General features: G+C 40.2%; 1 protein-coding gene across 1 annotated transcript; it reads left to right on the top strand.

Moving 5' to 3' along the window:
• Positions 1–13,127: 13,127 nt before the first annotated feature.
• Positions 13,128–13,976, top strand: LOC308690363 (putative transposon-derived protein F52C9.6; the record flags this gene model as incomplete). The annotated part of the gene is made up of 1 exon (XM_081364764.1): positions 13,128–13,976. One exon carries the CDS (start codon positions 13,128–13,130, stop codon positions 13,974–13,976), a length of 849 nt encoding a protein of 282 aa, XP_081220890.1.
• Positions 13,977–16,520: the final 2,544 nt, after the last annotated feature.

Here is a 16,520-nt window from a genome sequence, read left to right as displayed (position 1 = left end):
TTCTCTTGGAAGACAATTTGGAGGAAGATGAAGAGGATGCAATTCTCCCTCCAAATCTCTCTTCCAGGCCTAACAGTGCGACAGGTGAGTCTCCCTCTCCCATACAGGGAGACTTGGACCTTATTGAAATGTGTAAGAGAGCAGCTGATAAAAAAACTCTCTATGGACTGGCCATCAGAACAGGAAGGCCAGGGCATAGAGAGGGAAGTATATGATGGGAAGAGGCTCCCCATGCAGCCAAGCAGTTTCCAGCCATCTCAGCATGTGTTGCAGAGTTGGGAAGTTTTTCCTCATAGACTGCCTGTTAAAGGTTTCTCTAGGCTGGATGTGCTTAATATGGAGGAACTTGGGATGTCCAACCCCCTCCCTGTAGAATTATTGGTGGCAAGTCACCTTCACCCCAATCGCCTGGCAGCCCTATCCTCTTCCTTTCCTTCACTGCCAAGACGGACAGAGAGGCTTTTCACTTCTCTGTTTCAAAAAAATCTACTGCTCATCTGTCCTGGCTGTCAGAGCTTTAAATGCCACCTCACTGCTCACAGCATATCAGGCTGAGCTCATGGAGGAGATGAGGAGGCAGATCGACGCTGGGTCTCCTGATTCAGCACTGTGGGAAGAGATCTGCGTCATGAAGAGGTGTTGCCACAGCATAGGCTTGGCAGTGATGGGCGAAAGAGTGCTGTGGTTGGGATAATCAGGCCTGTCGGAAAGAGAGAAGACAGAGTTCCTTGATGCTCCAGTGGAGCCAAAAGTCCTTTTTCGGGCTGCTGTGACAAATATGCGGCAGCAGTGTGACCTTCGCAAGAAAGATGGAGAGGCTTTTGAAACTTGCCTTCCCGGGAAGCCCACTGCTTGACCCACCCAGCCCACACGCCCTGGGTTTTCCTCTGCTTCCAGGGTGGGACAGGCAGGGTACCCTAGGCCGCAGTACACACTTGGGTTTTATCCACAATAACACAGAGTTATTGTTTGCAGCTTGCTGTAAAACCACCACTTTTCAACAGTGTGTTAATGTCAGCGGCAGAAGTGGAGTCAGCTCAGATTTTAAAGGAAGAAATTTGGGTTGTGCCGCCGGAAGACAGCCATCACAGCTTTTACTCCCGGTACTTTGTCATTCCTAAAAGAGGGGTAGGTCTCCGTCCCATTCCGGATTTAGGGAACCTCAACAAACACCTCAGAAAATACAAGTTCAAAATGTTGACGTTAAAAATGTTATCACAATATATTTGTCCCAGAGACTGGCTTACGTCAGTCAATCTAAAGGATGCATATTTTCATATAAGCATATACCCAGCACACAGACAATTCCTCAGGTTTACCTATCAGGACACAGCCTATGAGTTTTTGACAGTTCCGTTCGGGCTGTCACTAGCTCCAAGGCTGTTCAGCAAGTGTGTCGAAGCAGCGCTCACACCGCTGAGAATAAGGTCTAAGTGTGTCAGCATATTTGGCCGATCTACTGCTATGTGTGCCGTCACAACAGCAGGCGGAGAGAGAAACAAAAATGCTTGTCTCTCATTTGGAAAGCTTAGGCTTCAAGATAAACGAGACAAAAAGCTCCTTGGTGCCCACGCAAGAGATAATTTACCGGTCTCAGACTGAACTCAGACCTGTATCAAGCGTTTCTGTCGGAGGAGCGCATCAGGTTAATTTGTGGCTGTCTATCCCTTTTTCAGAATGGAAACAGAAACTGATCACGTTGAAGCATTTTCATTCACTACAGGCAATGCATGTCCCGGGAATAATGAATGTGGGGGCGGATCTTCTTTTCAAAGGAAATCCTCTGTATTGAGAATGGACTCTCCACCCTCAGGTAGTGAGCCAGTTGAGAGGTTCAGCCGAGCTGCCGTAGATCTTTTTGCCTCGTACGAAAACACTCATTGCCCTCTATTCTACTCTCTGGCGAGAGACGGTGCGTTTATGGGTGTGGATGCTATGGCGTTTCCTCCACTGAGTCTGATCGTACCAACACTAAAAAGAATAAGGGAATGCGGTCACTCAGTCATACCAATCGCCCTGAACTGGCTAGGGAAATTGTGGCTGACAGAAATAATTCAACTCCTGTCCGACCACCCTTAGCCGCTCCCGTTGCGCATGGGATCTCCTCTTGCAAGCACGCGGGGAGATTTTTCAACCGGTCCCAGACAAAGTGGCTCTTTGGGCCTGGCCTGTGAGAGGTTAAACTTGAGTGTTACGGGTGGATTTACTGGCTTTCCATCCGCAGCTTTTTTCCTCATCAGAGGATGCACGGCTTCATTGCTTGTGCCCTGTCTGTGCTTTGCATCACTATGTGGACAGAACGAAAGCACTAAGGAAGAGTAATCAGTTATTTGTTTCATGGGCTGATTCTCATAAGGGTAAACCTATTTCATGTCAGCGCCTGTCTCACTGGGTAGTGGAAGCTGTTATAATAGAATAGGTCTATGTCCTCCAGAAGGGCTGAAGGCTCATTCTACCAGAGGTTTGGCCTCCTCATGGGCACTATTTAAGGGCATTTCAGTTTAGGACATATGCAGCAGCAAGCCTTACACATTTGTCGAATTTAATAGACTGGATGTCACGGAGCCATCACTGGCTCATTCCGTCCTAAGTGTATATAAAAAAACATATATTCCTATGTTCACATATATTCCAGTTCTATTCTGAGAATAGTTACGGGTGTTGTGTTTGTTACATACATCACAAGTTGGTTGACATGCCTGCTTCGGACAGCATATCTGAAATACGGGAGTTGTCCCCTTTGTGAGATACAGAGTGAATGTTTGAAAGAGAACTTTAGGTTACTTATGTAGACCGTTGCTTACTTGTATGATGTCTTAACTACCTTCATGGGTAACACAGGCTCACTGGAAAAACGTATTTGTGGCAACATTTTTGCAAAACGCAAAATACGTACTACCAATACATACACATCATTGCAATTTCCAACAGAAATGAACACATTTATTTGAACATGCATTACATTGAGTTTAAAACCTTGATATGACTAATGTGTGTACAGTGAAGTAAAGTTCATTTGTAAATTTACTTATTGCTCAATATGTATATCTTTGGGTATGTATCTGTATTTACATTCACATTTACGTTTACGTCACTTCGCCAAAAAATGAGACATAGTATATTTATGTAACGATTAAGGGTTTCTCAGAAAATAATTAACGGATACAAAGACAGTCCAGCAATGTCAATAATTCAAGGTAGGACAGGAACAGGAAATTGTGTTTGAGTATGTGCAGATTCTTTTGCATGTGACTGCTGCAAATGTTCACTGACATGCAACAGAACTTTGTACAAGTGTACGTTATTTATGATCCTTCAACAAAACATTTAGAAAAAGTAAAAAAATATAATGCTTGTGCAGAAATGTAATATAGATTATTATTAGCAAAATGAATAATCAAAACTTCAACAATCATAACCTAAATATGCAATAATTAACATTAATAGGCTAATGCTCTGTTCACCCATGTAGGTGAAACACTGTGTTGATCATGACAATTTTTACTTATCAAAATAATTTGTTGTTAATGGATAGACTGGGCTACACTAGTTATTTACTGTATTTATCCTCTCAATACTCTCAATAAATTACCATCATATCTTGTTCCTTTCTTCAGTGGAACTTCAGATGTTTTGTAGAAGCTGCTCTTTTACATACAATAAAAATGTGTAAAGGGATGGAGGATTTCAAACTTCAAAAATAAGCATAGTATCATAAAATTAGTTGATTGCCACTCATGTAGTCTACTAAGTTTTGATTCTTATAAAATCATAGTTTTGTGTGAAGAAGAGACCTAAATTTATGATGTTATTTGCTGAAGCATAGATAAGATATTATATGAATAAGCTATTTGTTATTCACAAAAAATTTGAAATCTGAAAACAGTGGAACTTACACAGCTAGGGTTGTAAAATATCAATAAAAATTACAGAAAAAAATTGAACTTGCAAGACTTTATAAGCACAATCTCATGTACAATGTGGGAAACACCATATTAACCATATCACAGAATTAGGTGATTAAGTCTGTGGTTTATTATTTTTATTGTTGTCAAACGTGATGTTTAACTGAACCATATTCACTGCTCCATTTTGTGCCTGAGGGCAATGGGTTGCTAACATATGACGCTCGTCCACTGAGCTTTATCTCTTTGTATCAAAAGACATAAGTGCTGCAAGTTATCGCTACAATGCAAAATAATGGTACTTTTTAAGCAACCATGTAATCCTACTATCTTATAATGTCATGATGAACAAAGAATCATGATGTTCTTCATATGTCATAGCAAATTTTCTTGCTTCAAAACAAAAGTTTATTGTTATTTTTGCATGTCTGGAGTGTATGTGCTGTACTTTTTGTATTACACAGTCTGCTCAATCAATATTTATTTATCATAAGCTGAGCAAACAATATAAGCAAACAGTGGCTTTCTGTATAAACTATAGGCATAGAACAAACTTTCGTCTAAAAGCAGGGCACATTCAGTTTATCCACTTAGACTTTAAAAACACCTATGTAGCATGGTCATTGAAAAAGAAAAATTAGCAGACTATTTCGGTCAGATTCCTTTCCCAGTTAGGACATTGAGCAAAGCGTGTAGGCTACTGCTTATATCACCACAAGGATGAAATGACAATGCCCATACACTGTACCTAAACTGATTGTTTACTGAAAGAGAAACAGAAATCTGTAAATTAGGCTAGATGGTTTCTGTTAGGTGTTACAGTTTTTTAAAACTGCTTATAGACAGTTTCTGAAACTTTGGCCCTGTTACAGGACAGCAGGGACGAGGAGAGGCAAGAATCCAACTGCAGAAATTAATGCAATTCATTCACAAAATAAAGGTAATCCACATTGAAAATCAAAACCAGGAACTGGAACAAAATCTAAGGAACAAGAACGCAACAGCTTCACAAATACATGCAAAGATAACGACCGTCAAATGACAACTGAATCACGGGGGTATAAATATACAGAGAAACAATGGCTAAGGAACAACAGGTGAGAACATAGAGTAACTATGGAGACAAACATGGTCAACTACAGAAACTAACAAGGGACAGAACAAACAGGAAATGAACAAAGGAAGAGAACACAAACATTTGGGAACAGAGAATACTCTTCAACATAAAAGTCCATACAAACAAAAGTCACACCACCAGGATCATGAGAGGCTCCATTTCTCTAAACACAAAACCACTAAACACGCACATAACATGCAAAATGTCACACATCTCTTGCAAAAGCAGACATTTCACTCAAAACTTTTTAAACTAAATGTGTTTTTGCATATCTCCACACACAAACCATTAAATGATTAGCCATATACACAACAAACTAAACACGGATGTGCAAAATGTGAAACACTTTATCTTGTGTCATCTTCAGTGTGGATTGGAGTGCACAGGAGTTTGTCATAGCAAACAACAAACTAAACACGGATGTGCAAAATGTGAAACACTTCTATCTTGTGTCATCTTCAGTGTGGATTGGAGTGCACAGGAGTTTGTCATAGCACTCACATGTACATGTATATGCACAAATACACTGGATATGCACAAATGTTGTACAATTGATGAACTTTACAGTTATTGAACTGAACTGACATGAGCTGAATAATGACACTATTGGCTTGTTAGAGCTGCTTTACAGCAGAATTTGAATTGGTTATTATTGTGAATCTGCTTTGAAAAAATCTATATTGTATAAAGTGCTATAGAAATAAAGGTGACTTGACTTTGTGTGCATTCAGTATATATTTACAAAATAAACATAAATGCAAGGGTAAAAAATGTATTTGTTTCTCAAAACACTGAGTTTTGATTTCTAAGTTATCGATTTATGTATTAAGTTAAGTATTTATGTTAAGTATTTTCACGCACATTTGGGTGTAGGTAATTGGTAAATGAGTGTGGCATTTAAATGGTAGTGTTTTACAAATGAAACACAAGAGCTGTTCGTTTTAATGTAGAGAACTGTGTTTAAGTTTGTTTTACAAGTACAGTGTAAAGCAGAAAATGTGCTTGCAGTTTTGCGGACTTGGTCTGAAGATTAGGTACATGAGTGAATGGTTTCACTGAGTGGGAACTAAAAACTACCACTTTTAGTGTGTAAGCAAAAAAAAAAAAAAAACTCAAAATAATGTTGCATAACAAATATCTCACAAGGGTCAGCACTTTCTCCCGAATCATTATAGAATTCAACAGATCCCAAACTATTCATTTTACATATTTACATTTCAACAGTGTTTTCAGTAACTTCATGTTTGTAAAAAAATATGCTTGCATGCTTTCATGTGAGAATGTAATCAAGATATGCACGATTGCTGTCTGCATGCCATCATTGTTTACTGTTGCTGATTCAAGGGCTCTCTAACCAACATCTCAGTGATCAATCGGCAGTCGTGACTCCCAGTTGTGGTTATATTCAACCAGCCTCATTTGTCATAAAGAAATGCAGGTTGAATAGCACAGTAGATAAAAAAATGTTTCATGGTGATGTGAAATACTTAAATAACCATACTAAAACTATAAACTTGAGAAACTATTATTTAGCTGTAATCTCTTGGACCTTCTCGAGGTTGAAACCGCTTACCATAAAACCACATCCCCTAAGCATCTGACTAGCTGTAGATTGTTTTCAGCATTAACATAATTTGAATTACTAAAGAACTGAAGAACTAAAAAGAAAAAATTCATATTTGCTTTGCCTCTTTCTAATTTATAATACTTTCTTTTGATTTTTGTGTGTAACAAAGGTCTAGCACTTTCAAACACATGGCTTAACCTTAACTATAGATTCCGCTGTCAGTGTAAAACTGCCCTTTTCAATAAGTCTGTTTCTGAAATTCCTAAAACATATACCTCACCTACAGTACTGGTGTTAAATTATAAGAATCATGATCTATCAGATCATGAGTGAATAAAAAAATTATTTGTATACATTTCACACCCTGCAAGCTTCAGCAATTACAGTCTGAGCTTAGACGGAAGTAAAATGTACCTCCCAAAGACCACAGCTCACACGCTGCTGCTGCACTTCTGAAAAATGGCATGTAAAAAAAGTGACCTTATGTCCTGGATATTAAGGCTGCTTATTCTTGATGTTACATGTAGATATGGTAAGATGAACGATTTATATATGTATATCATTGGATTTCTCAATACATTTGATTATTTCCTTAATACTGATCCAAACGACAATAAAATAATTAAATGTGCATTTTGAGCACTGCAATGTAACTTATTGATATTTCAAAAATATTAACTTTATTTTTCAATACTGATGCTATAAATTGATGTGGTTTTCACAGGTTTGTCAGGGAGATCTAATAACCAATGTCAGTTTATCCACTGAGCTTTAATCTGAAGTCCTGCTTCCCTGTTCCTTTGAATCAGACCTCTTGAAATCAAGCCAGTCCTGAAAAATAATCTGCATTTGTATCCTATCTCTAACCTCATTCATTACAGCACATTTCCTTATATATCTATTAAAATGTTTGGCTTACTGTAGAAAATATTAGCAATGTGAAACTAGTGCATTATCACATTTAAAGAGATGACCTTTGAAGATTTAATATTTACATTTTTTGTGTAAATTTAATTTTTAAAGTTTTTATTTTTTTATTAATATTTAAAAGGTATCTTGATTGTCTGCATAAATCTTGTTTTGTCAGATTTGAGGTTATACAATTCTTCCCAATTTTTTATTAACTAAATTCATATTATATTTAAAATATGTAATATATCAAATTTGTGCTAAAAAATTGCAAATTTACATCTTTCATCGCAGCATTTATGTTCACTGTGCTCTAGACCAGAATTGGTTGCTCAGAATTGTGGCGATTATGACCTCTGGTGGTGGTTTCCATGAACACATCAATGTGACCTTTAATTTTTGTGGATGTCACAACACCTATGAACACATCAATAGGTGGATGGATTTAAGTTTGCCAAGTTACTACTGTTGATAAAGGGGGCAGTAAGCAAAAGGTAGCCTATTGCATGTTTGATTTCTTTTTCTCTTTTTTTCACATCTCTTTACTAGGCCTATTGATAGTGGTACAGTATCATCCATGTTAGATTTCCAAACTTATAAACGTCAAACCAAAATGACTGTCTTATGTGAATATCTTTGGACCCTGGGATGATCCAGTTGCATTTGGAACCATGATGGCCACAGATGGAAAGGGAAATATTTTTAAAAACAATTTGGATTCTTCAAGTGTACGACTGTACTGACAGCACAAACATTTAAAGGACTAGAACAACCTCTTATTCACAAAATGTGTTTCCAATCACAGAGATAAGGTGCTGTTTAGCCTTGCAGTGTCCAGAAGGGATGATTTAAATTAATTTGTCACTACAGAACATGTGGATGACAAAACCGATACAGGACTTGTATTCTGGATTAGGGACAGAATTAAAGGTGTGTTAAATCAATTTATTTTAATTTTATTAATTATTGCACGTAAATTTTGATGTTGCTTTTATTTAGTTTAGTTAAAATAGTTATCTTAATTTTGTTCTTGAGATGAAAAAATCAATTTGTAATAGGCAGTTGTTTCTCCAATTTAAAAAAATAACAGGCCTATTACCAAACATTCCGCTCCGAAAGGATCGCCACCTTATCGTGGTGGAGCGGTTTGTGCACGTCTCCATGACCCCTAGAGCTATGTTGGCAGGAGTCTTGTACTTTCTTGTACCCCTGGCAGGGTCACCCAAGCCGAACAAGTCGAAGGGTAGAGACCAGACAAAAAGAGTGATCCCACTGGCCCTCCAGGTTGGGGGTTGGGCGATGGGCTAACTACCCGTCCCCGGAAAAAATAAATTGGTAACAGAAATCGAAACTATGGAAACTCTATCCCTTACTGAACGAAGCCTAACTGACGACCCACGTGTGGGATGTATGAACCGCCTGAGGCAAACTCACCAGAGACCCCAGGGGGGGAAATGTCTGCTGAAGCTGAAGTCAAGAACGAGAATTGGGTGTTGGAACATCAGAACACTTCTACCAAACTGGAAAATTGGCACAACTGACCAAAGAAATGCAACGATACAACCTAAGCAGTGTTGGTGCATGTGAGAGCCGATGGAATACCTTTGGAAAAGTAACAACTGCCACTGGAGAGACCTTCCTCTATTCAGGAAACCCCAAAGAAGATGACCCACACACACACACGGAGTAGGAATACTCCTTTCAAAAGATGCAGGTAAAAGCCTCATCGAATGGGAACCAATTTCAGAACGAATCATCAGGTTTACATCAAAAGGACGTAATATAACAGTTATCCAATGCTACGCTCCCACCAACAATGCCGTATATGAAGAAAAAGAGACCTTTTACCAACAACTACAGGCTGTCTTTCAGAAGAATCCCAAAAGAGACATCAAGATCATCATGGGAGATATGAATGCTAAAATTGGAAAAGATAACAGCGACTGGAGAGGAACAATGGGAACTGAAGAATTGGGGCAGATAAATGAAAATGGGCTCCTCTTTGCCAGCTTCTGTGCCCTCAATGAGCTAGTGATCGGAGGCAGTCTCTTCCCACATAAACAAATCCATAAAGCTACCTGGATATCACCAGACCACTTCACTGAGAATCAGATTGACCATCTTGCAATAGACAGGAAATGGAGGAGAGTTCTCCTTGATGTCAGAGCCATGAGGGGCGCCGATATAGACTCTGACCATCATCTTCTCATGGGAGAACTCAGAATGAAACTGGCAGTGAAGAAGAAACCTGGGAACAGGGTTCAGAGAAGGTTTGAAACACGGAAACTAAAGGATAATAAAATATGCCGGGAATGGGGAATCCACCTCCGCAACCGGTTCCAAGCCCTAGCAGAAGGAGACAACATAAACAACAAATGGGAAAGATGCAAGGTGGCCTTCATAAGCACCTGTGAATCTCTTCTGGGCTACAGTGACCCCAGAAGAAAAGATTGGGTCACAGATGCAACTTGGAGTGAGATCGAAGCTAGACGAGATATCAAAGCAAAACTCAAGAGAGAGACAGATAACAAGAAGAAACGCCTCAGACAAGACTACCAAGAAAAAAACAGGGTGGTCCGTAAAAGCTGCTAGAGGGACAAGAAAGCACAAATAGAGGAGCTGGCTAAGGAAGCAGGAGAAGCAGACAGAGAAAGAAACGCCAAGGAACTGTACAGAATAACCCACCAGTTGTCGGGGAAAAAACAGACCACAAGCCGGCCTATCAGGGATAAGCAGGGAAACCTTCTCACCAAAGAGTCCCAGCAATTAGAGCGCTGGAAGGAACACTTCGAAGAAGTCCTGAATAGATTCCCCCCAGACAGCCCCCCAGTCATAGAGGACGTGGAAAAATACCTAAACATCAACTGTGGTAGGATATCAAAGGAGGAAATAAGGAGAGCCTGCAAAAAACTAAAGCTAGGCAGCGTACCGGGGAAGGATAGCATCTCACCTGATATACTGAAAGCAGATATCAGCGCCTCCACTGATATCCTCCATGGGTTCCTAAATGACATCTGGGGAAAAAGAGGAGATTCCCAATGATTGGAAGGAGGGGTTAATTGTCATAGTCCCCAATAGGGATGGCGAAAACTAAAAAATTTCCTGACCGACCACCAAGCCTCATTAGCCAGTTGAAACCGGTTAACCGATTAGTTTAAAATATGCTACGCTATTTGAAATAACAGCCATTTCGAGCCACGCCTGCAATTTCGCAACTCTGTCGCATCTCTCTGTCGCTCTGCCTCCCACTCACACACACACTGCCCAGGCGCCACCCTTCCACTCACGTCACTTTTTTTAAATCCCCTACAGCGCGAAACATGAGTCCCGCAAACGCGGCGCCAAGGAGCTTGTATGTAATCGGAGGACAAATGGCTCCTTAATTTCGAAATGGTTTGGGTAACAGTTACAAGGTGATCGCGTTGAAAATAAAGGCGTTTGTCTAGCGTTAGAAGCTCATTTGAAACATTGCCGCAGCTCATTTAAGAAAAAGACAGCTCTGAAGAGACGGCGCTTTAGATTGAGGTAGTGCTAACAATAATAAAGAAAGATGATAGCACTGTATCACACAAGTTGCAACTTACACGCTTCTTTGCAAGCTTCATCCTGTCGTCTGCCCTGCAGCCGCAGCGCTACCCATTTTCTACTATGGTTTTGTACGTTTCTATTTCGGATCTATTCGGATCTATTTGCGATCCATTCCATTCTAAACAAACAACGCAGTTTACATGCTTCGTCCTTGTTACATTATTCATTAAGATAATAATTAATAAATGCACGCACAATTATCAGTGAAATGATCATGCCTTTCAACTTGTGCAAAATTCAGAATAAAATGAATGTGCAGCAATTTGTACAAATAGACTCCTACTATAACCTACGTGTTGTAGCCATTAAATAAGCTAATTTTAGCTTCATATTTGTTCAAATATTATAATGTTATTTTTTCATCTATGTTGTTGATTATGAAAAGTGAACCGCACGAGTAAGATAGGATGCACACTATTTCGAGTGAAATGGAGTGGATCAGACATGATTTTGACCACTTAATTAAGTTTTGTTTTGTAGAAAGCCTTTTTTTAAGTGAATTTCGTTTTGTATAAATTGTATCTTAATTTTAATTAAAAAAAATTATCAACCAATTGCCTGGATTTAATAAATAAGAATATAAGTATAGCCTAGAGAATAAGATATAGCGAGAATAAGAGAATAAGATATAGCCTAGCAGACGATATAATCATGGAGGCGTCCGCGAGGTCACTTGCATTGCTCGTGAACTGGAGCGCATCTCATCCTAACTTAGCGAAACTCAGCGTATGCCTCACAGACATGAAATATATCTTAAGAAATCTTGAAATGTCTTTTTAACAATTTAAAACGAAAAGAAATAGGCTACTCTCTGATTATGTAATCCATGATGTGCATTTCTCTATAGGCGCGTTCACTACGGAGATGGCGATCATCAACTTGAACTTTACAGCTGTTGTTGCTGTTAATAAACTAAAAATAATAGGCATATAATTTTATTAAACAATAAATTAAATGAAAGTGTAGGCTAATTGAATTAAAAAAGCAAAAAAAAAAATTCCTGTTTAAGTTTTTTTGTATTATTTTTTTTTTATATGCTAATTACGCATTAAATTCAGGTAGGCTACTGAGTCGCTGTCCTCAGTGCCGCAGAAAAGCGCTGAAACGGAGATGAAGGGGAACCCGTTTTTATTTTTTGGCTTATTTTAACTGGCCCATTCAGTTTTCTGGAGGCCCACCTATACAATCAAAATCCTGGCGCCGCTAGTGCTGCCCTGGCTCTAACCTCGAGTGTTTTAGCCTGTAGCCTAGCCTTTATTTTTTCGCAAACCTTGTGAGCGCGCGAACCAAAACGCTGTGACCTCGCGCCAAATGTTTTTATTGGTTTATTAAGTAGGCTACAAACAGGCAAGTTATGAAAAATTGAGTGTGAGGGATTTGTTCACTTCACACAAAAAGATCTTGGAATGAGATGGCTAACTGTAGTAGCGTTTAGTCCACTGTCTATAATAGCCTAATTTAGAGATCACTTTTTTTTTTTTTTTTTACCGACTACCGACAGCTTTGATCGGTTAACGTTGATACGGTCAACCATCGGTCAAACGGTCATCGGTTAACATCTCTAGTCCCCAAGAAAGGAAACCTCAGTGAATGTAAAAACTGGAGAGGCATCATGCTCCTCTCAGTCCCCAACAAAATTCTCTGCCGAATAATCCTAGACGGAATACAAAAACCACTAGACAAGATTTTCAGGAGAGAACAAGCAGGTTTCCGTATAAACAACTCATGTACAGATCACATTGCAACACTCAGAATAATTGTCGAACAATGCATCGAATGGCAGTCATCATTATTCATAAACTTTGCTGACTTTGAAAAGGCCTTTGACAGCCTAGACAGTAACATTCTGTGGAAGCTGCTCCGACACTATGGAATACCCATAAAACTGGTCAACATCATTAAATGCATGTATGATGGATTCACAGGTCAAGTCACCTCAAATGGTAAGCTCTCCGATACCCTCCGCATAAAAACAGGAGTACGTCAAGGCTGCCTACTGTCTGCCATCCTCTTCCTCATTGCAATCGACTTGACAATGAAAATGTCAGTGGATGGTCAAAGGACAGGACTACAGTGGAACCCTTTTGAGCAACTGGAAGATCTTGATTTTGCAGATGACCTGGCTTTGATCTCAGAAACACATTCACACATTCAATGCAAGACCACAAGATTGCATGAACACAGTAAACAGATAGGCCTCAGGATAAATGTCGGGAAGACCAAGGTCATGAGACTTAACACCAAAACCTACCAACCTATCACAATCGAGGATAAATCCCTGGAAGATGTGGTCGAGTTTGTATACCTCGGAAGCAACATCAGCACAGATGGTGGAGCTGATACTGATGTCAAGCTGCGCATCAGCAAAGCAAGATATGCCTTTAGAACGCTCCGACCTGTATGGCTCTCTTCCCAGCTCTCTAGAAACACCAAAATCAGAATCTTCAATACAAACGTAAAATCTGTCCTGCTATATGGCTGTGAAATCTGGAAAACCACCAAATCAATCATTGATAAATTACAAGTGTTCATTAACAACTGTCTCAGATACATACTGAAGATTTGGTGGCCTAATAGAATATCAAATGTTGACCTGTGGAGACGCATGAACCAGGAGCAAATACACATTGAAATCAAATCTAGAAAGTGGGGATGGATCGGTCACACACTAAGGAAGGATTCGAGGAACATAGCAAGACAAGCTCTGGACTATAACCCCCAAGGCAAGAGGAAGTTAGGGAGACCTAAATCCAACTGGAGGCGGTCCACGCTTGATGAACTGACCAAGACGGGGACCTCCTGGCAAGAAGTAAAGTCCTTAGCACAGAGGAGAGTGAGGTGGAGATACATGGTGGACGCCCTATGCTCCCAAGGGGGCCAAGAGGATTAAAGAAAAAAGAAAGATTACCAAATATTTTTTCTTTTGATCTAGTTCGAAAAGGTAGGTTTTTCATAACTTTCCTGCAAGCAGATCTATGGGCTGCCATAGACTACCAGAGCAGAATAATAATAATAATAATAATATGAATACCAACGGATACAATCTTGTGCCATTCACTTACCCGCTTGACGATCTGAAAGACATTTACCATTCTGTGAATAAAAATCCTGTTCAGTTGATCTAGGTGTCCCATCTCCGGTTTATGACAGAAGGCCGGACCACTTACAAGTAAATCACAATGGAAGCAGGAGCTCCCGATCCGTTTGCCGAACCAGTCCAAACTCTCCGACAGTCACTACTTCCTCCATCCACCACTTCTTCGTCAGTCACACCAGCCAGTCCCATGGCCCAGCTCTTCTGGCGTCTCATTTGGGGGATCCTAGGAGGATGTCACTGGTGGCTACCGACCAAAAGGATTGGTCGGGCTAAGTGGATGATTCTGCCTCCCTGCCGTCTAAAGATCTGAGCGACGCCAGAACTGGGCTGGATGTCCAGCTTATCCACATCCTCTCAAAGGCCGTCGAGGAGCTTGGATTAGGAGCTTGGCGTGCCCCCTATTCACCGTGCTGGGTCTTCTGATTCAGCACTGTGGGAAGAGATCTGCGTCATGAAGAGATGTTGCCACAGCATGGGCTTGGCAGTGATGGGCGAAAGAGTGCTGTGGTTGGGATAATCAGGCCTGTCAGAAAGAGAGAAGACAGAGTTCCTTGATGCTCCAGTGGAGCCGAAAGTCCTTTTTGGGGCTGCTGTGACAAATATGCGGCAGCAGTGTGACCTTCGCAAGAAAGATGGAGAGGCTTTTGAAACTTGCCTTCAAGGGAAGACCACTGCTTGACCCACCCAGCCCACACGCCCTTGGTTTTCCTCTGCTTCCAGGGTGGGACAGTTCCTAAGGAACCTCCACATTTTGATCAGATCAGACAACACAACTAATGTGGCATACATATTGCCAGGAAGGCCCACGCTCCCCTCAGCTTCACAGTCTGGCACAGAAACTGATCACGTTGAAGCATTTTCATTCACTACAGGCAATGCATGTCCCGGGAATAATGAATGTGGGGGCGGATCTTCTTTCCAAAGGAAATCCTCTGTATTGAGAATGGACTCTCCACCCTCAGGTAGTGAGCCAGTTGAGAGGTTCAGCCGAGCTGCGGTAGGTCTTTTTGCCTCGTATGAAAACACTCATTGCCCTCTATTCTACTCTCTGGCGAGAGACGGTGCATTTATGGGTGTGGATGCTATGGCGTTTCCTCCACTGAGTCTGATCGTACCAACACTAAAAAGAGTAAGGGAATGCGGTCACTCAGTCATACCAATCGCCCTGAACTGGCTAGGGAAATTGTGGCTGACAGAGATAATTCAACTCCTGTCCAACAACCCTTAGCCGCTCCCGTTGCGCATGGGATCTCCTCTTGCAAGCACGCGGGGAGATTTTTCACCCGGTCCCAGACAAAGTGGCTCTTTGGGCCTGGCCTGTGAGAGGTTAAACTTGAGTGTTACGGGTGGATTTACTGGCTTTCCATCCGCAGCTTTTTTCCTTATCAGAGGATGCACGGCTTCATTGCTTGTGCCCTGTCTGTGCTTTGCATCACTATGTGGACAGAACGAAAGCACTAAGGAAGAGTAATCAGTTATTTGTTTCATGGGCTGATTCTCATAAGGGTAAACCTATTTCATGTCAGCGCCTGTCTCACTGGGTAGTGGAAGCTGTTATAATAGAATAGGTCTATGTCCTCCAGAAGGGCTGAGGGCTCATTCTACCAGAGGTTTGGCCTCCTCCCCATACACAAAAGAAATATATTTGAAATATATTTTCAGAGTAATATTTGAAAATATTTGAAATTGGCCCAATAAATATATTTCACACTTAACATCATATATTTTTGTTATATTTCAGAATATATTTCAATGTATTTGGAATATATGCCACATATATTTTGACACTTTTGGGGACCCATACAGAAAAAAAAAATACATTGAAATATATTCTGAAATATAACAAAAATATATGATGTTAAGTGTGAAATATATTTATTGGGCCAATTTCAAATATATTTGCATATATTCCAAAATATACTCAAAAGTTTTGAATTTGAATGATGAAGTCATGAATTTCAAATATATTTCTTTGTGTATGGGTCATGGGCACTATTTAAGGGCATTTCAGTTCAGGACATATGCAGCAGCAAGCCTTACACATTTGTCGAATTTAATAGACTGGATGTCACGGAGCCATCACTGGCTCATTCCGTCCTAAGTGTATATAAAAAAAACATATATTCCTATGTTCACATATATTCCAGTTCTATTCTGAGAATAGTTACGGGTGTTGTGTTTGTTACATACATCACAAGTTGGTTGACATGCCTGCTTCGGACAGCATATCTGAAATACGGGATTTGTCCCCTTTGTGAGATACAGAGTGAATGTTTGAAAGAGAACTTTAGGTTTCTTATGTAGACCGTTGCTTACTTGTATGATGTCTTAACTACC

Source organism: Scardinius erythrophthalmus, assembly GCF_964197995.2.
Source record: "Scardinius erythrophthalmus genome assembly, chromosome: 5".
Lineage (NCBI taxonomy): Eukaryota > Metazoa > Chordata > Actinopteri > Cypriniformes > Leuciscidae > Scardinius > Scardinius erythrophthalmus.
This window is presented reverse-complemented; position numbering and strand designations above follow the sequence as displayed.